At 40.6% G+C, this 27,188-nt stretch overlaps 1 protein-coding gene across 1 annotated transcript; it reads right to left on the reverse strand.

The window, feature by feature from the left end:
* ORC1 (origin recognition complex subunit 1) lies at positions 1 to 27,058 on the reverse strand. Its single transcript, XM_015411966.1, is given in 19 exon segments — positions 1 to 195; positions 919 to 927; positions 930 to 1,011; positions 4,438 to 4,604; positions 4,935 to 5,054; positions 6,029 to 6,178; positions 6,560 to 6,667; positions 8,393 to 8,564; positions 9,859 to 9,960; positions 10,357 to 10,463; positions 10,944 to 11,130; positions 13,709 to 13,843; positions 18,390 to 18,479; positions 19,757 to 20,054; positions 21,637 to 22,006; positions 23,418 to 23,584; positions 25,285 to 25,412; positions 26,679 to 26,773; positions 26,995 to 27,058. Coding segments are annotated over 18 exon segments (2,676 nt in total). The 5' UTR covers positions 26,768 to 26,773; positions 26,995 to 27,058.
* Between the last annotated feature and the right edge of the window lie 130 nt (positions 27,059 to 27,188).

Here is a 27,188-nt window from a genome sequence, read left to right on the forward strand (position 1 = left end):
TTAGTCTTCCTTGAGTGCATACATAACATCATCTTGGCTAACATTAAGTCGAATTCGGCCGTGTAGATATTTATTATTAGATTCTGCTAACAAGAGTCTACAGGCACTAAGCCGAGAGGAAATTGCCATTATTTCTGATACAGTAGGAGTTTTCAGGCCTTCAATCCTGCACAGTGCAACATGCTGGTGATATACCTAAAGAAAAATAAAACACAGTGAAATTTTCAACAAGTACAGAGGAAGCATCAATAGGAGAAACTGGATCTGCCCATCTATGGACTGCCCATTGTACCCGGAAGTCAGAAGTAAATTCTTGACTAGGATAACAGATCAACTGTACAATTTTTCTGACATGGATAAATTAATATTTTTGCTGTCAGATGTAGACCCCTCTGTTTCTAACAAGGTGGCACTTTATGCACTAGCAGCTAAGAAAGTCGGAGCAAAGGTGGTTCTCATGAAAGCAGCTACATGAAATGTAATGTCCTGATATGTATTTAGTATTTCTTGAACCTGCCTGTGAATCTCTCGAGATGGATGTTTGTATTTTAAAAATTCAAGGTAATTAGCATTTCTGAGTATGAAAGTGAATATTTAAAGACGGACATTGTATTTTAAAATTTTAGTATGTTTAACTTGTAACGGCCAATGGCCACATACAATAAACTTGACTTGAACATGATATACATGGACAGTCCTTAAACCAAGTATATTCTTCTCAGAACAATGCTGTTGTATATTCTAAACCACGGGGGAACTGAAGAGGAAAATGATGGAACTGGAATACAAGTAAAATTCTAGTTCATGCATGCTAGATGTACATTGGGTCTGTATCCTACCACTCTGTTCAGCAAAGTTCAAAGCCTTCCTCCAGCCTAAGGATCCCCTTCCAAAGATGGTGAATTTTGTAAAGAATACCTGCTGAAAAAAAAAGTAGCCTCTTCTAGTCCTGACCTGTGAAATTCTGCTATAGTTGCTTTCAGGAAAATTTGCTCCTGCAAGGACGCATTCCTGAAAGAGAACAAAAAAGTCCCAAAAGGTTAAACAGCCAGGCCAAGAAGTTTGTTGTTTTGCTGACTGAGCAAGCAATGTCAAAGACTTTTGGTAAACTACCAGGTTTTTTTCAAAATAGACGCCACAGAAAGGTAAATTAACCATTACTTTGAAGGTATGTATTTTATCCATTTGAAAAGCACTATACTGTTAAACCCTGCAATTTCTGGAAATCATGAAGGCATGGAAAAACACCACAGAAATGGAAATAATGGAAAGGGGGGGGGACTGAAATATATGTAATAGTTACTTTTCTATCAAATCTAATCTTATTTTTACTGCTTTAACAACATATGTATAAACACAGCATAATGGGCTAGATCCTATTGAAAATATCTATGCAAGGGGGCAGCGACACAGTTGATCTCTTGGGGAGCTCCTGAGATTCACCAACTCTCTGTGCTTTTTAGGGGATTATCAGGGGCTCCTGAAATTCCACCCGCCCTCCTGGAGGGAAGGCAGGTTGCAGGGGACTTGATCCAGGATCCTCGCGAACGGAGGTGAGCGAGTTAAGCCTGAGATCGTCCTGAGGCAAAAGCACAGAGCTGCATAGTCATGAAGCCATTACTGCACAAGCTGTGATCACCTGCATAAGAGAGTTTTGAGCCTCATCATAACACCGATGAAGATAAGACTATACCGTGAGTAACTCTAAAAGCAACAACTAATAGCTAAGATTTCAACGATTTGCATATCAAGCCCCTTTAAGCTTCCCAAAAAGACGAGGGAACGAGGTGTGGAATTCCTCCCCCCCCCCCTTTTCTCCTTTGCTAGCGGCTGCAACGAGACCGGGAACTAAAGATTGTTAAAACACATATGGGGGCTAAAAAGATTTACATCCGAATATCTTAACAGCCTTAATAATATCTCTACTGGAAAATCTATGTGAAAAGCTACTGACTTTATCTTTTGGAACTTAAAGTATTACTTTGCGACTAATACTCTTAACAAAGAACAACTTTCATAAAAAGGATTACAATACTCTATTAATTCTGTGTGAGACCACATTCTGTTTTTATATATAAAAAAATTACAGAAGATTAACTTTTCGGAGAGCACAAAGAGACTGTATGTTATCTGGTCTAGGCTGAAGGACTTTTGGAATTAATATGTCTACTGCAGCTGGACAGATATTGAAAGCGTAATCACAGAGTCCGCTTCTTTTGCTGGTTAAAACTAAAATCTTGATATGAGATGAAGATGAATGCTCAAACTATGTGCAAGGAGATAGACAATTTACAAGACTCGGATGACACAAAAGCTGCAAAAGCTTGGCAACAATTTAAGGAGACTCTTGTGGACAATCTATGCGGCTATTAAAGAAACCTTTGAGAGATTATTTGACAAGGAGAAAAGCAACTCACTGGAAGCTGCAACTAAACAGGAAGAATCACAACAACAGCAACAGATACTTCCTAAAAGATGGGACTTCAAACAAGATGCACTACCTTTTTCACAGATCCCTTCAACCAAAGAGACAATAAGATACTACACAGGACAATTCAACGGTCTTATTGAGAATATGAGAAATCTTTCAAACTCTGAGACAGCAAAGGAGAACATACTTGCCTCAGGAGAAAACAGAATTAATGGAAACTCCAACTGACTTAAAACTTAAATATAAATGGGAAGATGCAAGAGAAAACTTTTCTATATATAAAGAGAAAAGGAATAGAGTCATGATGGTTTAAAAAATAAGAGTGCAGAGAAAGAAAAAGAGGATTAAATATTATGAGTAATTAGAATTATGTGTAATTGGCCAATTATGAGTTATAGCTTAATCTGAAAGAACAACATAGCAGTAAAGAAGATAAGAGTAATATTAATGTAAAGCAATTAGGTGATCCTTAAAAAAAGAGTATAAGATACAAATATATTGTAATACTAATATTAGGCTAAGCAATATTTTAAGGTGTATGAATCAGATCTTACAAGTGGATTTAACCATTTGTACAAGTAATAATTTTTTGGCTAGTAATTTGCATTTAAATTATAGCTATAATTCACTTAGAAACATTATATTGGGTTTGGATCCTGATGAAGATTTTAACATGAAATAACTCTGGAACTTTCTTTTTCCTTATTTTCTTTGTAGCTACCGATCTATAGTCAAATATATACAGTAGAAATGAATCTGTATAGAAATGATACCAGAATGTTTAGCTATGTACGTAACTTCCTCTAAGTACATATTATTTGCTTAATTTAGTGTTGATAAGAATGAAGATGTGTAACAGTTATTTAGGATGCCTAGTAGAAAAGATAACAGATGGTATGGGCATGTGATAGATGAAAGGAAATATAGAGCATGTATACACTGTTGCTAAATGGATAGTATATGGATAGGTAAAAATTAGGTAACTTAGATATTTAGTTATGTATGAGAAATTTGAATAGAATTTATCAATATAATACACTCTCCTTTCTTTTCTTTTTGAAGACCAATAAAATATTAAATTAAAAAAAGAAAATATTTATGCATGTGTGGCATGCGTGAATTTTACCCAATTCCATCCTCTAGGGGCAGACCTCCAACTCCACCCCACATGCTGGTCCTGGAAATCCACCATCTTCCAGATGCAGCATTTCAGGGGGCATTTTTGAGCTGCCACAGGAGGGAGGATGCAGGGAAGTAATATTTTGGTGCATAGAAATTTTACACAGAATAGTACGGTTTAGCATTTTTATGGAATTTAAGCAATAAATGCCTTAGTTTTCTACCAGCCAAACTGCTGGAGGTAATATGGAGGTAATTAAAAAAAAAATGTATGGAGGACATCTTGTTTTCTTCTTGCAAGTAGGGAGATAACAGATTGCTGTTCACCCCCCCAGTGCAGCTTCTTATCACCTCTGCTGCCAGTGGTGGTGGTGGGGGGGAGTGATTACTTTTCTTCCCTCCAAACTGGGCTGGGGGAAGATTGTCTTCTTATCGCTCTGCTTGCAAGGGGGAGATAAGCTGAATGCATCTTTTCCTCCCCTCTAAGCATGGGTGTGTGCACATCCTTGCACTGTGGTAACAGAAGCGATCAGCTTGTTCTTTCCCCGGGCAGGCAGATGAGAAACTGATTGTTTATGCTCTCCCCCCCCCAACTGGGGTGTGTATGAACAGAAGTAATCAGCTTCTGATTTCCCTGTCCCAAGCATCTCCTGTGTCCCTGCAAGACCCAGACTTAGGGAGGAGCGGCGGGGACGGTGACGGGACTGGTCATCAAAGTGTCATTTCTCTTCTCCCCCAAGCTTTTCCCCAAGTGTCTGCAAGGCTAGAGCAGATGAAGTCACACATAGGGAGCTCACAGATGGCTATCATAGCATATTAGTCATCAGAAGTCATCCCAAAAGACTGAACTAAACTAAGGACACTACAGACCCAAACTCTGGAATTACCTAATTATATGTATATAGGGTGATGAGAACATTTCATCCATGGCTTGCATGATGTGTGTCATGGTGACCAGTCCAGAGCTACTCTTCTGATTAGAGAGTTCACAGATCTCAGTAGACCTTCTACATATATCAAGGCAACGTCTTGCATCACCAGACAGAGCAGCCACCTAAAACAAAATAATGAAAGAATAAGAACCATTCCTGATATCGCTATACTCAAAAGACAAAGTTATTTTAATGTATACCATTTGCTCCTTATAATATCAAACTTGAAACTGGTCACTTGACACAGGCTTTCAAAATTCAAATCAAGTAAATTTAAGAAAACCACACACATTTCCCCCTCAGATGGCCAGGAGAGAAAATGAAGTCAATAGGTATGGGATTAGCTGAATTATCAGGGACTGCAGTCAGAACTTTTAAATATCATAGAAAGTGTCTCTTAATTATTAGGACCGGTGCTTTGAAGCCTAACTTTTAGGTGTAACTAACTTTACCTTTCTAGAAACTAACTGAATAGCATCCTCTTGAAATGCTTTCACTTGGGCCATCCTGGAGGAAACAATCTGCTGTAACTGTTTGTAGGTATATGGCTGGAAGGACATTCTGGTAAGGCCCTAGAACGAAGAAAATGTTAAATATTTAGGTGCCAAAACATCTCAAGAATTGCTTAATACAGAGAAATGTGCCACTTTGTGTACCCGAAACTACTTAAACTGACTTTTAAGCCCTTTTTCTGTTTACTACCTCTCCTTCCACAGCAGAATCAAATTTCAGATTCAAATTTCAAATTTATTACGGCCAATTGACAAGCAGTATCTTCCTTTAATCACATTCTTATCGTATAGATACAAGTTTACAAACTATACTGCAACCCACTTCCTCAAGGCACGCAAAGTGACTATCTAGGAACAAGGAAATTCTGTGTTCATGGAAACGGTTTCAGCTGTCAGTAAGTACTACACAGTTTGCAGAAAACCCAGTTATCTACAGAAGACTGATGAGCCATCAGGCTCCCTCGACATTGAATAATTTTTTATCCTGTATAGAATGAAAAGTGGCCTCAAATCTAACGTTTTGAAGCTACTTTTTAAAAAAGCTAGTGGTAAGCTGGATTCACGTTATGTGTAAGCCACTGAAATAGGGGTTTTTAGAATTAACTACAATAATATTTTGTTTTAGAATTCTCTTGCATTCATGCCGCAAATATGGGTTGATGAAACAGGAATTCCTGTATATAGGATCTATTTCCATCTGTTACCTTTCAGAGTACCTCAACACATCAGAAAAATAAAGTAAGCCAATTACATAGCAGTGTGATACAGATGGGCAAGGAATGTTTGAATAGGATTTGCCATTAACTCAGATCATTTTCTAGACTGACATGCACCATGCCACATTCACTTTTATCATACTGATAAGAACTGATAGCCTAAGCAATAGTTTTTTCATCCAAGAGATATAAGATACAAACCACCTCAACTGAAAGTTATCACACCACAATTAGGTCTGAATAAAGGTGACAAATGAATAGAATCATGGAAGATTCAGAATTCTTTATGACCATAGCAATAAAGCTGCAAGGACATACCAGCCTGCTAGCTACTCGGTTCATCATGATTCTCTCTGGCAGATCCATAGTGTTAGCAATGGCTAAAACGATCAACTTGGAACCCTTCTGCGTTGGCCAATCAAAGAGACTGTACATCACATTTTGTTTTTGGGTCCACAAGAGGTCAAGCTAGGTCAAGGAAACAGAACAAAAGGTTACAAAACAGGAAAATGTTCTAGAAAGATTGGACATATCTGGTTTCAATTGCAGTTTTGTAGACAGACTATAACCTTGTACAAGTCATTGCTCTCTTGATCTTGCCTATTCAAAATGGACACACAAGAATATACAGAGTTGTATATTCCTCACTAGATCCTTACTACTTCCTCACTAGATCCTTACTACTGATTTCATAAAATAAAGGTTAATATTTAAAAAATGTAAACTACATTGCATCTATATGTGTATTAGTTCTTTTCTCTCTCTCACTGAACATGTAGGCAAGTGTACAAACTAGGGATTCTTCCTTCATGCCTCAGTAAAGCTCTTCTTGCAAAACCCACACATTACCTCATCCACAACAAGTACTGTGGTTTTCCTTTTAGGACTAGGTTTGCAGAACATCTTCTCTAGCAGCACTGCAGCATGGGTAGCCGTTGCCTTCTGGTCTGTCAGTAACTGAATGGGATTAAACAGAGTCACAAGTTAAGATCTGGATGGTGAGAGAGCAACAGAATCTGCTCTGCCAAGTTTACCTGTTTAATTTACAGCTCTTTTGACTTATGAACTTAATACAAAGATATTGAAATTGCACTAGACACACCCACCCAACCCACCATTCAGAACCAGACAAGCAAGGCAAAATATGAGGCCTGAGAGCAAACTCAGGTAAGAGTAATGCTGCCAGCTCTGGGTGGGGGAATACCTGGAGATCTTGTGGCTGGAGCCCAGGGGAGGGGAGGATTTTGGGGAGGAGAGGGGGACCTCACCCGGATACAATTAAATAAATAAATAAATAAATAAATAAATAAATAAATGCCACGCTCCAAAGCAGCCATTTTCTCCAGGGGAACCAATCTCTGTCATCTGGAAATCAGTTGTAATAGCGGGAGATCTCCAGGCCATGCCTGGAGGCTGGCAACCCAGCTTATCTCCCTTTTGCAGGTACCACAGCCAGACCAAGTATCTTGATGTTCCCCATTAACAAACTGTTGCAGTGAGAAAAAAATAGGTGTACCTGCAAAAGGTAGTGCCACTCTCCCCTTCCTGGTTCTTGAGAATGATTCCTCTACAGCTACAACATTATTCTTTGTTTATCCATTTAGAGGACTTCTGTCTAATTTGTTACCCTTGAAGGGAGACTTCATATAAGTTTACAGACTGTCAATGGAGTGTTTCCGGAAAAAGATTACCTATGTTAAGATATGATGCAAAGAAAGGGTATATTCTAAAACTACTGTTATGCCACGGGAAGGGCATATGCACAAGATTATTTTTGTCTATCTTAGCCGTCTTCTGGATAGCCATACATTTAATCTTGCTGCAAGTTACAAAATCTTGTATGACCTTTGAGACAAGGCCAAGGATGGACCTAGATTTGGCGACAACTCACCTTGGCCTAAATTCGACTGAGTCACTGCTAGTCCATAGTCCTATCGTCTGATCCCAAGTTTAGAATTATTCTGAAGTTTAGGGACATACATCACCAGCACGGTCTCTATATAGACCAAGGATTCAACTAAAGCCATCCTGAGGATCGTTTTATTATGATTAATAATGTGGACCACCCTTCAGCTGTACCATGAGTCACATACAGCCTCTCCAACTAATGCTAATGATGTAACTGAATGCATTTCAGATTGCATATCATTCCAGTATTGCTTGAAGCAGTACACAAGAAACAATACAGCCACTACAAAGCCCCCCTGGAAAACATCCTCCAAGAATAATGTAGCAACCATGAGCAGGACTCTCAAATATCCCATTACAATTTTTCAGGGATGTTGGTACATGGCTCACTTGGATGCTTCCAGCAATATCAGAGCAACATACAAACCAACCAACCAACCAACCAACCAACCAACCAACCAACCAACCAACCAGTGAGCTAATTTCATTGGGCACTTCATATTTAGTGGGCTGGAAATACATGAGACTGATGCCTGGCTGCAAAAACTCATGGGGGGGACAACATATGCTTGTGGGCCATATATTATTCAAAGTTAGTACTAATAGAGCAGAAGCAGTAATCTCAGTGCTTAGCTGGCTAGAATGTTTTTCCCATTTCTAGTTGGCAGATGACCTGTCTGTTAAAGCAGTCTTAGGTAGTTATTTATTCAAAGCATCTCAAAGGTTTCTAATCAATACTATTTCAAGCACAAAATAAACAAAACAGTCACTCACTTTTAGAATCTGCACATAGGCTTGTTGGGGCTCTGTCAGCTTCATGCCATTGATCTCTATGAACTGGAAAGATGGTAGCTCATCATTTTCTACTGCTTGTTGGAGACAATGAATGACCTCATGAACTGTTGCTGTTTTTCCTGTTCCAGGAACTCCAGAAATGTACATGCACCTTAAGAAGCAAAAAGGCAGTGATGTAAAGATGCAATACAAGCTGGGAACCCCGAAGGATTCTAAGTGGTGGGGAAACACCACCCCAGCCCCCTACGTTCTTCAGTTGCTCCATCTCACTTGCCCAGCTTCTCCGCTCTATTTGTTTAATCTTATTTCTCCTCCTTCCCCAACTGGCGACCTGCTCTTTTCTTCCTCCCAGCCACTCACCTCAGCCACTTGCTCTTTTCTTCCTTCCCCCTCAGTTTTCCTCCCTAGCAGCCCCTGCACTGTTTCCTTCCTTCCTTCCCTCCCTTGCTTTCTCCTTGCTCCTGCTTTCCCTTCCAACTTAGTGATTTTGCAGCTCTAGATTTTGCCACTCAAAGTTCTTTTGTAGTTTTTAAAAGTTTCTGTATTTTAGCAAAAATATCTACTTTAGCTCTGGGTTGTCCTCCCTTGCAGATTTTTTTGATCTGCCTAGGTTGGAGAGCAAACTTGGTTATTAAATATATCTGTAGTCTTCATTCCACGGGCAGGGTGGATTGCAAGCCTCTATAGAGTTGCCCTTTTTTGTGGCTTTTTGGATCTGCTGGTAATGTACGTGTTTAAAGAGCAAAGGCACCACATATCCTGCCTCACTGCATATAAGCTGAAAGGAGCAGAGGATGGCAACGCAACAGTGGAGAGGATTCCTTCATATTTCTAACTCTTTAGTTATTCCTCAGGATAGTACCCCTCTTGTAACCTGGCTTGTTTCTGTCCCTGAATGACTTGGTCTGTTGACTAACGTTCTGTCCTTGGCACTGGTGAGGTCATAACTTGCCCTCTCATCCTGTCATGTGACTGTGATATCAAATGCTTGAAGCTTAGTGGAGTCCCATGCTGTCAAGAAGGGGTTAAAGATGACTGAGATGTAGGATGGTGGAATTAAAGTCTCCTGAATTTTATGCATTATTTATATTTTTTTAAAACTTCCCAGTATTACCTGTTTTCTTATATGCAATGCAGATAGAATGACTTACTGTGCATCTAAGAATCAGCTAATGCAGCTGAAGAACTACATTATTTATTATGGTTCTGATCTGGCAGGTTCTAAAAGCTTTTTCACAAAGACAAAATTATATGCCTCTGTTGTTAAGAAAATCACATAATTGTGCTGAAAAATAATGATTAATGTCAGTGAGTTTAGAATGACTTTATTTCTGTTCAGTCAGACATACAAGTATAGATTTCCTCACTTTCTTCCTCTTCAATGAAATCCAGCATGCGCAAGCAGCTTTTCACTGATCCCAGTAAAATGGCTAAGAGCAACTCACCCTCCTGTTCCATCAAGGAGCTTGCTTTCTATGAAGTTATAGACATCCTGGAATTCCTTTTCACGGCAGGGCAAGGACTCTGGGACAGCAGAAACATGCAGCCTTTGATTAAAAAAAAAAGGCAACTCATTATAAAAGGTAGTTCTGAGCCTTGTTATAAAAGATGCACAAAGTGCAGAACAGATAGCAGTAGAAGTTGTCTTCTGCAGATGGTTCTGAAGAATTATTTTAAGTAGTTCTAAGGCTGCAAGAATACGGCTGAAATGCTGACATTAAGCCTTAACACTGAACTCAGATTTTCAAAGTGCTCTCAATGCAAAATCAAAACATAGGAAAAATGTGGCATACATTAATAAACACACATCTTTTTAAAGGAGCACTGATGTTACTGTTTAAGTTGCGCTTCACAGAATACATAGGGAATGTTTCCAAGTGCCTTTTATTTTGAAAACAGATTGTTCCTCTCACTTCTATTTTATCAGGAGCCTCTCACTTTACCTTATCCTAGCCTCTTCTAGCACATTTGCTGGCTTTTGCGTTGTTTGATTTCGGCTGCGAATTTTGGGAGAAGCATTACGTGGAGTCTTGGGAGTTCTTGGTTGAGGCTGCAGAGGAAAGCGAAACGCTCAAAATAAACACTGCACTGAACCTAACCAACAGCACAACTAGCTTCAAAAAGCTTAGACATAAAACATTTAAAGAGCCTACGTTTAACAGGAACAGTAAAGGCCTGATTATTTGCTTATTTCCTGAAGCTCAGGTGGAAGTTAAACCATCTAGTAAATATTAGAAAATTTGGAACAAAGCTTTTTAGAACATTTAGGACTAAGGCTCACGTGGATGCTTTCGTAATCACATTACTTTATGTTTGTAAGAAGTACATATGAAGCTGTCCTGTACTTTCAGATGACGTTCTCTAAACCTAAATTGCCTACTCTGCATGGCAGCAGCTCCTCCAGAACACCTCTAAGCGAAGGTCTCGCATGACTCTAAAATCTGGTAATTTTTTAACTAGAGATATAAAGCTTCAGCCTTATGGATACAAAGGATATGCTCTGTCATTGAGCTATTACAACAAAACTTACTGTTTTCCTTGAAGTTTTGGCAGGAGTCCCAGAAGATTCTTTTCTTGTAATATTTGGAGTAGACCTTATTTGCCTTTTGGGTGTTTGAAACACCTTTATGTCTTCATCATCACTGCTACTGGAATCAGAAACTTTCACTAGAGGGAAGTACTTTTCTTCATCTTCCTCCCCAGATGAATCTAAAATACTAACAGGGAAAACAGATGCATTATGTAATGTTTAACAGATGAATTGCAATATTAAGTACTACCACAAAAGAGATCCACCGCTATCACCTCTTTAATGTTATCAGTTAATTTATTAGTAAGCAAACAGAAGCTTCCTATAGTTTGTCAAGACAGTCACCAGTACCTAGAATAAATCTCAGCCATGATTTTGTAAGTATTACTATAAATGTAATGTCTTCAGATATCTGGTTCAGTAGGCATACAAGATTTGCCCTGATACCTGAGCACCAAATCACAACTTTCAAGCAATAGGAAATGGGGCCTGTTTATACAGTCATTCAGAAGCACAGATCTAGTCATTAAAAATATTGCCATTGAGCAATCATAAGTGGATGGCAGTTTTTATATTGTCAGGAATATGGCCAGCAGTATAAGGGAACAGTTGCTAGTCTTGACCAGAAAGATCATGGAAGCTATTTTTGCAGACCAGAAACAGAGATGGCCTAGTTTCTCAGCTAAACGTTCCTGGTAAGGAGTCTAGATACTGAGAATAGAATAGCCGCGAAGGGGAGTAAGAAACAAAGAAGTAAGACAATAATAGGGCATTTTGTAGATTTAAAACAATCTAATCCATATCAATAGATAAGGTGTGTCAGGGCCCAGGTGCAAGAAGCATCTGTGAATGGCAAGGGTATCCACCTTCACAGAAAATATAATTCAATGATGGGATGTATTGATGTAGAGCGAACAGATATTTGTATGTATGAAAAACCTGTAATTAGTATTCTTAAGTGGACTTTGTTAAGATAAAAAGTAGCAAGAATGAACATTTTTTGTATATTTCAAGTATAGGTAACTCTGTATGGCGTCTGAAATTATAACATAATTAGGCAAGAATATGTGGCCCTATCAAGTGGGACAGTGAGCTATTGGAAGATTATTTTAAAAACCTATAAATATGGGCATCTAAAGAGATTAAGAGCTTCTTCTTAGAAAATGCTGCTTGCTTCTGATGTGCTTATCTTTGGGTAAGATATTTTAATGGACTCATTTAATTGCTCTCCTTTACTTATATATGTAACAGTAATGGATGGTATTTTTCTTTTGAGTTTGTCAGCATTAAAGATGAAAATAGTTACACTGTAATAAAAGGATAAAATTGAAGCAAAGGCTCTCTAATACTATTACTTGTGTACTATAAGCATAACAAACCTAAACTTTGTTGGGGTATATGTCTTGCCAGGAATTAAGTGATCTGATAGAAGAAAGCTAACCAGCTGCCTAGGGCTTCTTAAATACATGTTTATATCTGAGTCAGCCCACAGCAGAGTCATCCAGAACGATTCGAAGCACTTGTTCTACTTTTCAACATTATGATGCACAATAAGGAGGTTGCATGAAGGTTTTATGCAAGAAGCATCTCAAGAAGTGTTTCTTACAGCTGCTTTTTATTATAAAATAGTGAAACACTCTTCATTATGAGAGTTGAGAGATATATGGAGGAAGGAATGTGGCTGTTGCAGGGACCACATTCAGTCCTTTGCAAATCCACGCATCAGGGTAAGTGTTCTAGCCTCTGCCAAACACCCCTGCTACAACATGAGAGTCCTTTCCTGTGAACCTCACAGGCAGAAGAGAGGGGGAAAGGTTTTGTATGTTACACTGCTGAGTTTTGGAGTGTTCTACGACACAGCAAGATAGCCCTGCCTCCTCTCACACCCCAAAGTCCTTTACAACTCACAAAGGCCTTGGAGCAGAAAAGGGTCAGTGGCAACCAATCTGGCTAGTAAACCAAGACACAGTTCGCAGACCATAACTGCAAACTGCCTGTGAATGTAGCCTGTGTGTTCCCAAAGTGTGTCCCCTTATCATTGGAAGAATTAGCCAGGTGGTAGGTATGTTTTGCCTCATGCAACATACCCCCAGATTCATCTAATCAATCCCATTTGTATGTAGAGATGGTAAATGCGTTCAGCATCTGAAACAAGGAGCAGGTTTAATGCCCTCTCAACAGTGTCCCAAGTCATTTCTTAACTTCATATTTATTTATTGCATTTATATCCTGCCTTTCTTCCATCATGGGATTCAATCATCATACATCTTCCAACTGTACTAGACTAACCTCATAGACCCACCTCTTTATCCACACTGCAGTATGAAAAAACCCATAAATTGGCTTTTATATATGGGTTGGCTATTATGCAGCACCAGCATAACTTTCTGGTAGAAGCCCTGACCTGGATAGCCCGGGCTAGCCCAGTCTCGTCAGATCTTGGAAGCTAAGCAGGGTCGGCCTTGGCTAGTATTTGGATGGGCAACTTCCAAGGAATACCAGGGTTGTGATGCAGATGCTGGCAATGGGAAACCAACTTTGAAATGTCTCTTCCTTTAAAAAAAAACAAGTCTCGCTTGCCACATGCAAACTTCTGGCTTTAATTTGCTGATATAGCAAAAAGGTTTTAAACTCCCTGAAGCTCTTTGTAATAAACAACTCAATGCGTACACATAAAAACACATTTCACCAAGCATTTCAGCATCAGAGAGAGCACATCTGAAAAGTGAACTGGCAGCAGCAGTGTAGCTGCTATAATCACTCACTTAAGATGTTTTGCAATGCGAACAGCAGTCCTCTGTGCACATTTCCTTCGAGAAAGAAGAGTCCTCCGTGTACAGTTCCTTTGAGAAGAAGTCATCACTTTACTCCTGGCATCTGATTCTTGCTCTTCATCCGGACTGTAAGTAAAGAATGGCACAGGTTTCTCTAGCTTCCTTAAACACTATGGTTGGATCCAGTGAACATTCAACAGAAGATACTCATGGTGGAATATCTTTCTCACTTTCTCCTCCTCCAGCAGCCATTTTCAACCTGGGGAAAGTTTTCCTAGGGTTCCAAAGCCCAAATGGATCAACAGCCATCTGGATTGGTTAACTCCAGAGGGAAGCAGATATCACCCTTCCTGCCTGTTCTTTCAGTGGAGCTTGTTCTCATAGAAAAGGAAGCCATTTCACCCCTTTCTTCCTCCTTAATGCTGCCTATCAACTCAAGTGACTATTACTCCATGAAGGTCCTGCCATCAGCTTTCCTGTCATTAGAAATGGCTGCGGGGGGGGGGGGGGGGGGAGAGAAGAAAGCAGGGAAGACCCATAGTTCTTCTGTGAGTGGATCATTGGATCCAGCCCACTTAAAGATACTGGCTTTGTGACTTCCTAGATAGAAACATTGGATTTACTGTGGATTGGAAGGCATCCTTGTCTAGGTTGTGCCTTCTCCTTCCTCCATGGGCAGGGCACATGAAATTTTTTTGCAAAAGCTTCCACTATCCTGAGAAGGTACTCAATCCCCCCTCCCCCAGTTAATGTTTTGCCAAGCTTCTGAGGAAGATAAGTCCATCTCCAACACAGAAGAAGAACAACTCCTCCCCTGAAGATCTGTAACTGGGAATACTGGATGCAGGCTGAAGAAATCTTAGACAGACTCTGTGTTAACCTAGGGAGTTCCTATCCAGTGTCAACTAGGGCAGGGAAGGATACCTTCCAATCCACTGATGAGAAGAAACCGTCATTGTAAGTCCAATGTCGTCTTCTCCATCAGTGGAGGAAAAACAGAGGAGAGGAATTATTGAGGAACTACCTTTTGGAGGATTCTTCTGCCAAACACTGCCTTGACTGAGGTAAACGTGTCTATTCTGTAGAGCCTCACAAAGTTAGAGGTTGAGGCCCAGGTACTTGCCCTACAGATTTCTGTACTGGATGTGTTGGTGGAGAGGGCAGCAGAAGTAGTGGCTGCTATTGTAGAATGGAGCTGTTTGAAGATGCTGAACACTGTAAGCTGGGAAAATGCATGCTTAGATCAACCTGGATACAGTTGACTATGATGCCTTCTTCACCATGGCTAACGAAACAAACAAGGCATCTGAAGATCTGAAAGTTGCTATCCTCTTAACATGGAAGGCCCTCCAGACATCTAGTGTATGTTAGTCATATAACTTAGGATGGCTGGAATGAGTACAGAATGAAACTGATATCTGGGTATCCCTAACCCTCGTGAGCGGATTTATGCTTGCCCGCGGAGACAAATGGACATAAATAAGTCCCAGGAAGCTCTGTGGGATCCAATTCCCTCTGGCAACTCGTTGGATGTGATGGTGGAAAATTGGCAATCCTGTCTTTCCGAAGCCATCAACGAAGTCCCCCCCCCCCGGTGTCCTCTTTGCCCCTGTACAAAACTAGCTCCGTGGTATATCCCGGAGCTACGGCGGATGAAACAGGAGCGAAGACAGCTAGAGAGAAGATGGCGACGAGCGTGTGACAAAGCCACAAGAGCATCCTATATGTCGTTTATTAGAACCTATGAGATGGCAGTGAAGGCCGCAAAGGGTTTCTACGTGACCTCCATTGCGTCTGCTAGCTCTCACCCAGCCCAATTATTGAGAATTATTCGGTCACTGACTAATATGCCACAGGGCATTCCAAACGCTAGGGAATTGGCGATTGGCTGTGAGGCATTTGTGAGCGATTTTGCAGACTCAGTCTTATCACTCTGCTGCAACCTCCCAACCACATTTGATACAACAAAAGAACTGGAAGCCCATTGGCCATCCCTGGGTCCAATTCTAGACCACTTCAGTCTGCTCTCCCAGGACGAAGTTGACAAGACTCTGTGGCTGTGAAGCCTACCACATGCCTCCTAGACCCCTGCCCATCATGGCTAGTTAAAGCCTGCTGCGATGAGGTGCGGATCCTTAATAACTACTGCTCAGTGTCTAATTTACCATTCCTGGGTAAGGTAATAGAGAGGGCAGTGGCAACGCAGCTCCAGACTTCCTTTGAGGATGCTAAGATTCTGGACCCCTTCCAGTCCGGCTTTCGCCCCGCCCACGGGATGGAGATGGTGCTGGTCGCCCTGGTGGATGACCTACGGAGACACCTGTATCGAGGTGGATCGGTGCTGCTGATCCTTCTTGATCTGTCAGCAGCATTCGACATGGTATACCATGATGTGTTAACCCACCGCCTCGCCAACATTGGGATACGGGGTTTTGCCTTGCAGTGGCTAGCCTCCTTCCTTCAAGGTTAGGGACAGAGGGAGAGCTATCCCAGCGACACCCACTGTAATGTGGTGTGCCGCAGGGAGCAATTCTCTCCCCTTTGTTATTCAACATCTACACGTGCCCCCTCACCCAGATTATCCAGAGGTATGGGCTGGGGTGTCATCAGTATGCAGGTGACACTCCGCTCCAGAGGGCAGAGTTTGCAGCGTGGTGCAGCAGACGCTCTTTGGAGCTCTGCCACCTCCGGGTTCGTTTAAAAGGCCTTTCGGACAAATGGAGACCCCCCCCCACTCTCCTGGGGAAAGGGGTAATGGGTTGCAAGGGGCTTGATTTAGTCCCCTGCGCTGTGGCAACATGCAGGGAGCACCAGGGCTCGCCCCCAACACTGGATCCGAAGAGGAGCCTGAATTCCCAGGCAAAGCCTCTGCTTTTTGTTCCGAGAGGGGTTAGAACTGTGAGTAACATTTGAATTACAAAGGGGACATAACGAGGAGACTGTCACAACTAAGCCCCTAAAAGAGTTGTAAATAGCGTGGAGGGAGATTTTCCCCATCAGATAGAGCGGCCAACGAAAGAGAACAGACGGGAACACTGCACTTTCACACCTTAGCTCTTCCCACAGAGACAAAGATGGCCCTCACCTTTCTTTAAACATTTACGATTTTCTCCAGGGGAACTGATCTCTGTCATCATTTGGCTCTCATCATGAAGCCTTGTCCTGGGCCTTGGAGAATGAAGCAGGCATGTCACCCTCATGTGGCAGCTCAGATGGGGCATTCCAACTAAGAATGTTCTTTCTTTTTTTTGGCCCCTGCCACTGCTGGCAGAGAGCGAGATGTGAGAGGGCCACTGATTTCTTCAGATGCTTCAGTATTTTCTCCTACTTTTTTTCCTAACAAGGCGAGAGTGCTGTCACAACTTGTCTACCCATGGAGAGTGCAGGGCATGGACTGGGGTGGGGGATTAAGTGCCTGTTCAGGATACTGGAAACCTTTGCAAAAAATTGCATATGCCCTGTATATGCAGCAAGGCAGTAGCACAAGCCATACAAGAATAACCTTCCTCCACTGCTGGAGAATGTCACTTCCTTAGCTTAGCACCACATAGTTACCATGTGGGTGTAGGTAAGCCAATATTCATTCCTCACACAGCCTTCAAACCTGTATATTTATTTATTTATTTAAAAACAGGTTCCACCTTTTCAAAAGTCCAAGGCAGACTGCAAACTTTCATAACAGAACACAGTTAAACATGTTTAGAATAATTTTAAAAGTCAGTAATGCCCCAATTACCAGGCAGTAATTCTACAAAATCCCAATATTGGTAACTCAAATGTTCTGCCATCTTACTGCCCCCTGTGAAATGCCACCAACACAGAGGAAGAGCAGATTAGGAGCTGCTCCAGAGAAATCCTGGGCCCCAGGACTTGCCATTTCAAACCCACAAGAGACACCAGTGGCAGGACCCGCTGGGAGGATCTGAGCCTTCGTTTCACGTGTCATAGGGAAACAAATCTTTAGCCAAGATTTAAACTGGCTAAATGACAGTTAACAGTAGCTCTGTCCATGTTTGCCGCAACATATATAGTACTAAAACTGTCAAGAATTCCATTTACCAAACCTTTACATTGCAGTAATGGCTTGCTAGATACAGCATAAGGAACATACCGCACTTTTGTCTCACCCTTGCGCACTTTTGTCTCACCCTTGCGCAGGGCAGCATGCATGGTTCTCCCCTCCACCATTTTCGATCCCATAGCAACTTTGAGGTAGGTTAGGGAGAAACTTGTTCAAAATTACTCATAGATGCATAAAAATTAGAAGCCATGTCTCCCAACTCCTAGTCTAACACTTGACACTGCTCCAACGAACATACTACAAATTAATTTTATACCAGGCATGTAATGTAACCTCTTAAAATTGAATTCACACCCTGAACTGGATAGCCTGGGCAGATCTTGGAAGCTAAGCAGGGCCGACCCTGGTAAGTACCTGGGAGATCTCCAAGGAATACCAGGGCCGGGACGCAGAGGCAGGCAATAGCAAGCTACCTCTCTGAAACGTCCAGACCCCACTAGGGGTCACCAGAAGTCAACCATAACTTCCAGGCATGCACACACACACACTACTCACCAAAAAAAAGCCTCTGTATTTCCTCACAGAAACTTAAGAGTTTATCGGTACAAACATTACAAACACAGTACACAGTCACCTCTAAAGATCACTTACACTTGCTGGTTAGGATTGCTCTTGAGTGTTGCAACTTGCTTCACTGAGTTTTTGGATGTCTTGCAAATCTTATCCCTGTCATCTGTACTCCTTGAATTAATTGGGGGGAGAGATGGAATAAAAAAGAAGTGTGATCATAAAAGGGCAATTAAAAAAAAAAGAATCCAATCCATATAATTTAGACCCTGGTTCTTCACAGCCGACTTATTCTCTATTCTTACATTTAAATTATTTTAAAGTTATTTTAAGTAGAATGGGGTTAACATGAACAAAACATAGTTTGAATAGACAGAGGACCAAAAAGAATAAAAGTTCTAAAATGATTCCAGATCCACTAGCCAGAATCTAAAAAACTGCTTTAGATTGTGCCTAAGAGTTTGAGGATGTCCACACACTAACCCCCACCCCACTTCCAGGCATCAAGAGGTCTGAAATCAGCCAAGTTTCAAACGCATTTTGCCACATGGTTGGAGGAAATGCTTTTGAAGAAACAAGTTCAAAGCCCTCTTTGACACAGACAATTAGTTGTATACTTCTGCAGGTCCTTGCCAATGTCTACAAGACAATTATTGTTTTTTAACACCCATGCATAGAGGAATGACAAGTATTTTTCTGCATTTTCACTACATAAAGATTTTTGGCTATTTAGCAGACTCTTACAAAACAAACAGCAAAGAACAGAAACAGAATGTACACTTTAACAATAGCTTCTTTGGTTTTCATTTTTTAAGATAGAGGGACTTGTTAAAATAAACCCTATCTTTCAGATACAAAATATTTCTGTCAGTTTCCTCTTCTCTTTTCCTCCCTTAAGAATGATTATCCAAAGAGCAACTTTTCTCCCAGACGATCTAGATCAGGGGTGTCAAACTCATTTGTTATGAGGGCCGGATCTGACATAAATGAGACCTTGTTGGGCTAGGCCATGCGTGTCATAAAATGTAATGCCAGGTAATAGAGATATAAACTTTATAAAGGACACAAACGGATTTTTTTTAACTTAAAAACATGCTTAAAACATCAGCAGTCTTGCAATCTTTTGTTTATTTAACAGTGTCTAATAACTGACACCTCTTGCTCTGAATTATTGCATCAAAATGTCTGTGCTGTTGCAATCCTGAGTATGCTGTTCAGGTGTGTATCTGTAAGTTGCAAACCTATGATGACGCAGCAGGAACAGAAATGGAAGCAGAAGCAGAAGACAGCCAGTTCCACTGCAGGCCTGATAGAAGCCCACCGGGGCCTGATCTGGTCCCCGGGCCACATGTTTGACACCCCTGATCTAGATATCTGAAAATAAAATCAAGCTTTTTTTAAAAAAAGGTTTTAATTCATGTCCAATATTTATGACCGGCGGTGTCACTCACTCTCCAGCATTGTCCTTCACGGCAAAAATCCTGGTTTTCCAAGTGGTATCTTGGTTCCTCTCGGAAGAAGATAATACACATGCATTAGATCTCTCTGATGTGTCTCCCAATGGCTCAGTGTTCTGAAACTGATTGTCTTCATCAGTAGGACAAGATACTTTGGGAGGTGAGCCTTTAATGCCAGTGAATGTGACTTTGCGTTTAAGTGGTGAGTGATCCAGGGACTCAGTGAAGTTAAAGTCTAGAAGCTCAATAACATCTTGTTCATTGAATATACTTCTTGGAAATTTGGTAGGACCTATAAACCAAAAACATCAAAATATTTTGTGTAAGTTTGTTTGGTAACAATCAGTTCTGAATCCATGCATGAAGGGTGCAAAATTTCAGTTGTATGTAGCAACACAGAATAGAACTTGTAAATGTCTTTTTGCGTTAGTAAATTTGTTCTCAGTAAAATTATTTTAGTCTGTATGCCCAACCAATAAAATGGAAGGACAGAGTCAATCTCTCCTGCATTCACTTGTACGTGCCCCAATTCTTATCAAAGAGAGACATGTTCTAACCATCAGTGTACCTGCAAACTCCATAAAACTAAGTTTGTTCTTGAGTAAACTCTAGAAACTCAGTGGACAATAACATAATGTAATCCGAGACAGATTCTGGGGCACAGCATTTAGATATATTGATAACGGTATTAATAAATGCAACACAACTGGAGTTATAAACAAAGATACCACCACTATTCTTGGCCCCACCACATACAAATAGTTATGTATATTATCTTACAAAAAGGATTTAGGAACAAATTATTTCCCTCCAACAATCTGTAATGGGAAAAGGATGTCCAAATTGAGCAGCTAAACCGTATGCTAGATCTGAATCCAGAAACCCTCCCTAATGTGTATTCCTTTACATCTTACTAACCCAGAGGACTGAGATATGTTCATTCAGAAGTCTCAGCATGCACAACTGTAGCATAGTTGCCTTCAGCACAAGAACACAATGTTAGCTATGGCTCTTCATGAACACATGAAGCTGCCTTATCAATCAGGCCATTGGTCCATCAAGGTCAGTATTGTCATTCTACTGTGACTGGCAACAGCTCTCCAAGGTCTTAGTTAGAAGTCTTCACACTACATAGTTCTTTTAACTGGTGATCCCAGGACTGAATTTAGGACCTTCTGCATGCCAAGCAGCTGTACCACTCAGCCACAGCCCCTCTCCTGAAAGTAGTATCATTCATGCTCTTGTACCACTCAGCCACAGCCCCTCTCCTGAAAGTAGTTATCATTCATGCTCTTGACCACAGTAGATGCCTGATATGAAGATGCAGATGGTTAATATTGCTGCTATCTCCTGTTCAAGGATTTCAGGTGTCCTGATTCACAATAGCTTCTTTATCCATAGAACTCATGTTAATGTTGATTTCATGCAGCCAGCCACAGAAAGATTCCTATTGTACCTGTTCCCAAAGAATTAGGAAAGCAGCAAAGCTCATAGTATAGCATTTTAAAACATGCATTCCTCCATGGGAATTATTCTAAGGTACTTGGGTGGGGGGCTGTGGAAACAAGCTCTCAATTACAAATTTGTGCTCTGGGGTGAAAGGCTCTTGTTTTGAAATTACAGCATCCAAGAAAGTCCTGCAAGAGTTATTCATAAACTATCCTGGCCCCACTGGAGGACCTCCTGAAGGCACCTGGTATTTTTGGCCACTGTATGACAGAGTTTTGGACTAGATGGGCCATTGGCCTGATCCAACATTGGCTTCTCTTATGTTCTTATCCTTTTCAAGATCAGATACCCCATTTCCAGCTTCCAGAACCGTAAGACCCACTATCAGCCAAGAGCAATATCTGTATGATTCATGGCATACATACTGTTTAGCTGTAATTTTTTCTTCGCTGCTGGGGTGTTGGTGCTATTGGCCACTCTTTGTGAACATCTTTCCTTAGACAAGGATGACTTGGCATTTGAATGTTTTGATTCTGCTTCCATCTCATTCTTGGTACTTTGAGTCACCCTCCTGGTTTTTGCTTCTGCAGAGCAAGTGGTACGTGGGGGGGTCACTTGGTATTCAGCTGCAACGTTCACAGCATCACTCTTCATTTTCATAGAATCTTTCAGCTCTGCCAATAAGCTAGACAACAAAGGTTTAAACTTTTTGCCACTCCACGACTCCCTCACAAAGAGCATCTCTTTATTGTGAAGCACAGCGGGAAGCACTTCACTCGGTGACACTGGGATAACCTAAAAAAGCAAAACATCAGATGATTGTACTTTATGTTAGAATGTGCTATTCATATAGTAAAGGTTCCCTTGCTCGAAAGCCAGTCGAGTCCGACTCTAGGGTTGCGGTGATCATCTCCATTTCAAAGCCGAAGAGCCAGCGCTGTCCGAAGACGTTTCCATGGTCATGTGGCCGGCATGACTAAACACCAAGGCGCATGGAACGCTGTTATATAGTACTTCAGTATTATCAAATATCAGACTTTAACCTAGCTTTCAATACTATATTAAGCCTATGTAGCTTTAGTTTCTAAAGCATCACCAAGGCAAGACACTCCTTTAAAAACATAAATCAGTTAATCCTCTGAATGTTCAGCAAAACAGAACAGAAAATTGAAACTCAGAGCTTTAGAATTACCTCTTTTGTTTGATACCAGCTGTTCACAGTTCTTATACTGTGTATCTCAGGTTATTACCCAATTACGTAACTCTTAGTCATTTAGTACTGCATACATTTTCATACAAGTAAAGATAGTTCTGGAGAAAAAGATAATGCATATTTACATTACACCAGGCCGCATACTAGAAGAGACACCCATTACTATGTGAGAGAGGAATATTTCCTCTAAGATTGTGATTGCAATCTGCAGTTTCTGTAAATAATTACAAATAACTAAACTATTTTTTAATAAAAAAAGTTCTTGGGACTGGCTATTTGTCACCTACTGAATTTCAGCAACTCCTGTATAAATAAGTTAGTTCAGTACTTGCTTGCTGAACAATAGCTGGCACATACATAATGTTCAACCAGACATTTCAGTTGTTTGGGTAGCCATTTTTTATTAAAAATAGTTTAGTTATTTGTAATTATTTACAGAAACTGCAGATTGCAATCACAATCTTAGAGGAAATATTCCTCTCTCACATAGTAATGGGTGTCTCTTCTAGTAAACCTGGCACGTAAGACTAAGATACTTAGTATGTCTTAACTCACAGTTGCAGCGCAGTTTTAGCTCTCAAATTTCCCCAAGAACACTGAATCAAGCATTACTACCAGTTCTGCCCTGCCAATGTCATTCAAACACCCTATACACTACTGCTGTGCTACAGCACAGAACAACTGGTATTTCCTCCAGTGAAGTCAAAAAAATTTCAATGGTCAAGGACACTTGTTATATATGGATATTTAAATCTATTTCTGTGAGTGCTCATGTAACAAGTTCATATTTTTCATCCCTCAAATTTGTTGAATAACTAGAGTGGTGTTTCATACAGAGACTCAAGCCAGCCTTTCAAAACACAGTTTAAGACCTTTCAAAAGACAGTTTAAGGAACACAAATATCCAGCATCATCACAGTTATGCATTATGAACTTAAGAACTAGAAACTCTCTCTTCCCTTCTGTTCTTTTACAAGAGTAAAATATACACACCGTGACATTACTAATGATAGATGTAATGAGTATGTCAGTATCCCACTCAGGATTTTCATTTAAAAATATCTCCTGAGAATCCTCTTTTCCTAAATTTATGCGTTGATAGAGAGGTATTTCTTCAATATGAGAAAACCACTGAACAATTGCATGTTTTTCCTTAGAACCTGAAGCAGACAAAAATACATACACACACAATTAATTTCTGCATAAGTAAAAACACTAAAAGCATTTTAGCTTAGCAATGATTCCTTCATTTCACAAAATCTGGATGGTCTACAGTATCGTTTCTCTTTTTTTTCACTTTCAGGAAACCTTTCCCACATCTACTAGTCTGATAAGGAACCACTATGCATTTACCAAAGCTGTGGGTGCAGAGAATTTTGAGATGCTTTCTTAGGATATACAATCTTTTCCAGTGAAGGGCTGGCCAGCTCACCACTGCCCTGTGTGGCCCAAGACTGCATGATAGGACACACTGTAACATTCTCCTATAACTTTGTATTTTAGGGGATAATTATCTATCGTGGACACTCTGTCTTTCAGGAATGGCCGTCTACCATTACCAGGCATCAACACCCTCTAGGCTCACACTCTCTATGTGAGCCTATCCAAAATGGTGTGGAAACTACAGTGAGCAAAAAAAATGCAGTCAGACTATTTAGAAGCACTGACCTAAACAAACATACTCCAAAGCCAATCAAACTGCTGTAGAAAAGAGCAAGAGACCAGTAGCACCTTAAAGAGTAACAAAATAAATGGCAGGGTATGGGTATGAGCTTTCATAATTCACTGTTCACTTCTTCAGATACAGCTAAAATGTGAGTCCATCTGTCCTATTTATTAAAAAGTGGAGTTATTTCAGATGCCAAATGATATTAGCAGGCAAATGACAATAGCAGGTGACTGACAATAGCAGGCATGATTGGATTTAGGTGAGATATGCAGAGGGGTAATAGGCATGGAGAAATCAGCATTAGTAATGAGACAGGAAACCTAGATCTCGATTCAGTCCAGGAAGATGCATTGTCTTGAGCATCATTATCAGTTGCAATTCAGCAGTCTCTCTGCTTTGGAGCTGGAAAGTACACAGCCTGTGAAAGTACCCTAGCATTCATTCTGAAAACCACTGGGCCACACCTATAAAATACACAAACAACCTTACGCCGCCCAGAACATGACTTACGCAGCATATAATATATATCCACCACCAGAAAATAATTAAATAATAATTTAAGCTCCTTGTTAATGTTCTTAATTCTTCCTGTAAGATTTCCACTTTACAAAAAAGGAGTAAGGCTATCTACTGAACATTTTAGGAGAGAGGTGGAAAAAACAGATTGACACTGAATGTACTGGTTTTGTCAGGAAAACACATACTGAAAAGGTTTTAAATTATGTATCTATGATGTTAATGTACAGAGTTAATTCCTATAATAATCTTTATTTTGCTTGGGGTCCTAGAGCACTGGGACATTTGTTCAGAACTATAACCTTAATGTAGCAAAAAGCATAGCCCAGAAATATTGCATGGTTTGCAGTGTTCCTTCTAAGCTAAGTTAGTGTGAGCTAGCTCAGTTTTTTAGCCTCCGGCTCACACATTTTTGTCTTAGCTCAGGAAGAATGGCTCCAGAGCAAACTAATTTATGCAGAAACCAAATCACTCACTCACAATTTTAATGCCAACAGCTCACAAAGTAGAATTTTTGCTCACCAGACTCCACAGCTTAGAGGGAGCATTGATAGTTTGGCTTTGCCTCAGACCTCTTTTAGAATACCTAATGATGGGAGCCTTCCTGACCAGCATTTGACAAATTAACAGGTAATGCACAGGACAAAAATTCAAAGGGAAAATCAAAAAGCTTACCATCTTCATATAATTTTAGAAGTCTTGCCACGAGAATCTGCTCTGTGTTCTCACCCTCTATTAAAATAAACTCTCCAGGAAAAATGCGGGTTTCAGTTGTATTTTTTCCTGATTTAATACACATTCCCCTAGAAAGGGATGATTATAAATGTTTTCCACATTTCTTGCAATTAAGATGCATTGTCAAGGTTATCAAGTACAATCTTTTCCTCTCTTCCATTCCCTCTTATTTGTTTCTATGTCTTTCAGATCCACACATCCTTCTTTAAAATGAACCCACGAAGCTAACTTATGCTGAATCGGATCACTGGTCCATCAAGGTCAGGACTGTCTACCAGCAGCGGCTCTCCAGAGTCTCAGTCAAAGATCCTTCCCATCTTCTACTACCTGATTCTTCTAACTGGAGATGTCAGGAATTGAACCTCTAGGACCTTCTGCATGCCAAGCAGATGCTCTACCACTGCGCCACAGCCTTTCCCTAAGTAATCCAGTCCACTTCCTACAGCAATTAATTATGAGTAGGCCAATAGTTAATTCTGTGTGAGTTATGGACACAGACAATAACTAATACACTTGTAAAAACATTGGTGAAATCATACTATCTATAGCTTCTATGTACACAATTATAATTTTAGAGGCTGCCGAAGAATTTGTGCAGTCCTGTTTAACAAAACAAGTCAGTACTGACGAACACTTTAAGGCAAGAAATGAAGAACACAAAAATCCAACACTGAGGTTATTACTGGTTAATCCCTTTCCCCATCTCTGCTATGATCTTCACTCCTCCACCTTTGAAACTCCAAAGACATCATAGTCACTTAAATGACTGCATCATCTCTCAGTCCTGGAACTCTCTCAAGGAATGTCTACATGATATTACCACTTTCCGTTTCTTAACCCTAGGCCTGATTCTCCACTGAAACTAAGGCCTGGTTTTCATACAGAAGAAAACCAGGTGGGAAAAAAGATAACATGGAGTGCACGCCTTCAGACTGCAGGAGGAGAATCACATTTTGGAATGCTCCCCTAGATTAAACCCTCCCTGCAAATAGAAAAGCAATACAGCAAGTGAAAAAATGGAATAAATCCTCTATCTTTCCTGTATCAGTTTTCTGTGCATGTAGTTTTTTAGCATAATTCAAATTCAGAATCCACCGTCAGCAGTACAAAGAAATGCAGTCCATTGTACCACCTCATTTTATGCATAAAAATACATATATTTCTTATTATCCTCACTTCACCTGCCTCCTCTGTGTCACATTATACAGATTTCCCTTTTCATTTATTACTGTGTAATAATTAGAACTATGTTATTATGCCAACCATTCCTATACAAAACCCGGATTTATTTCATTATTCATTCATCTGTCCTATTTATCTGTCTAGATACAAACCCATAATTGGAGATCTGTAGTTGTTTATCAAAAGAGATGGCTCTTCCATACCAAGAGTAAATGCGTTTACCCGAATTCCTTGTATTCATGTTTTCCTGTGAAGAAATACAAACAAAATAAATTTTGTATGCAGATATACACACTCTTACAAAGACACGCACACAGAGAGAAACTGCTTATGTTGAAGTAACCCGTTTCGTGAATACTACATCCCTCTAGCGCCCACTGGCGAATGAGAGAAGGTGCAGGGGAGCAGGGTTCCACTTGCGGGGTTCTGGGAAACCTTCGCACTCCCTTTTTCTATGTATTTCCTGACCTCAAGCCCGACTTCGGCTGCTGCATGCCACCCACCAGCAACAACAATTTGCTCGCTAGACTGAAGAACCCGTACAAGGAACTAGATGCGGCGCACAGCGAATTCTTCCTCAGGATGAAATTTCGCGCCGAACTGAACGCGCCCCGCCCCGCCCCGCCCCGCCCCGGAACAAGAAGCAGAAGCATTGCCGGGGA

The sequence above is a fragment of the Gekko japonicus genome, unplaced genomic scaffold (assembly GCF_001447785.1).
Source record: "Gekko japonicus isolate JY-2015 unplaced genomic scaffold, Gekko_japonicus_V1.1 scaffold664, whole genome shotgun sequence".
NCBI classification, from domain to species: domain Eukaryota; kingdom Metazoa; phylum Chordata; class Lepidosauria; order Squamata; family Gekkonidae; genus Gekko; species Gekko japonicus.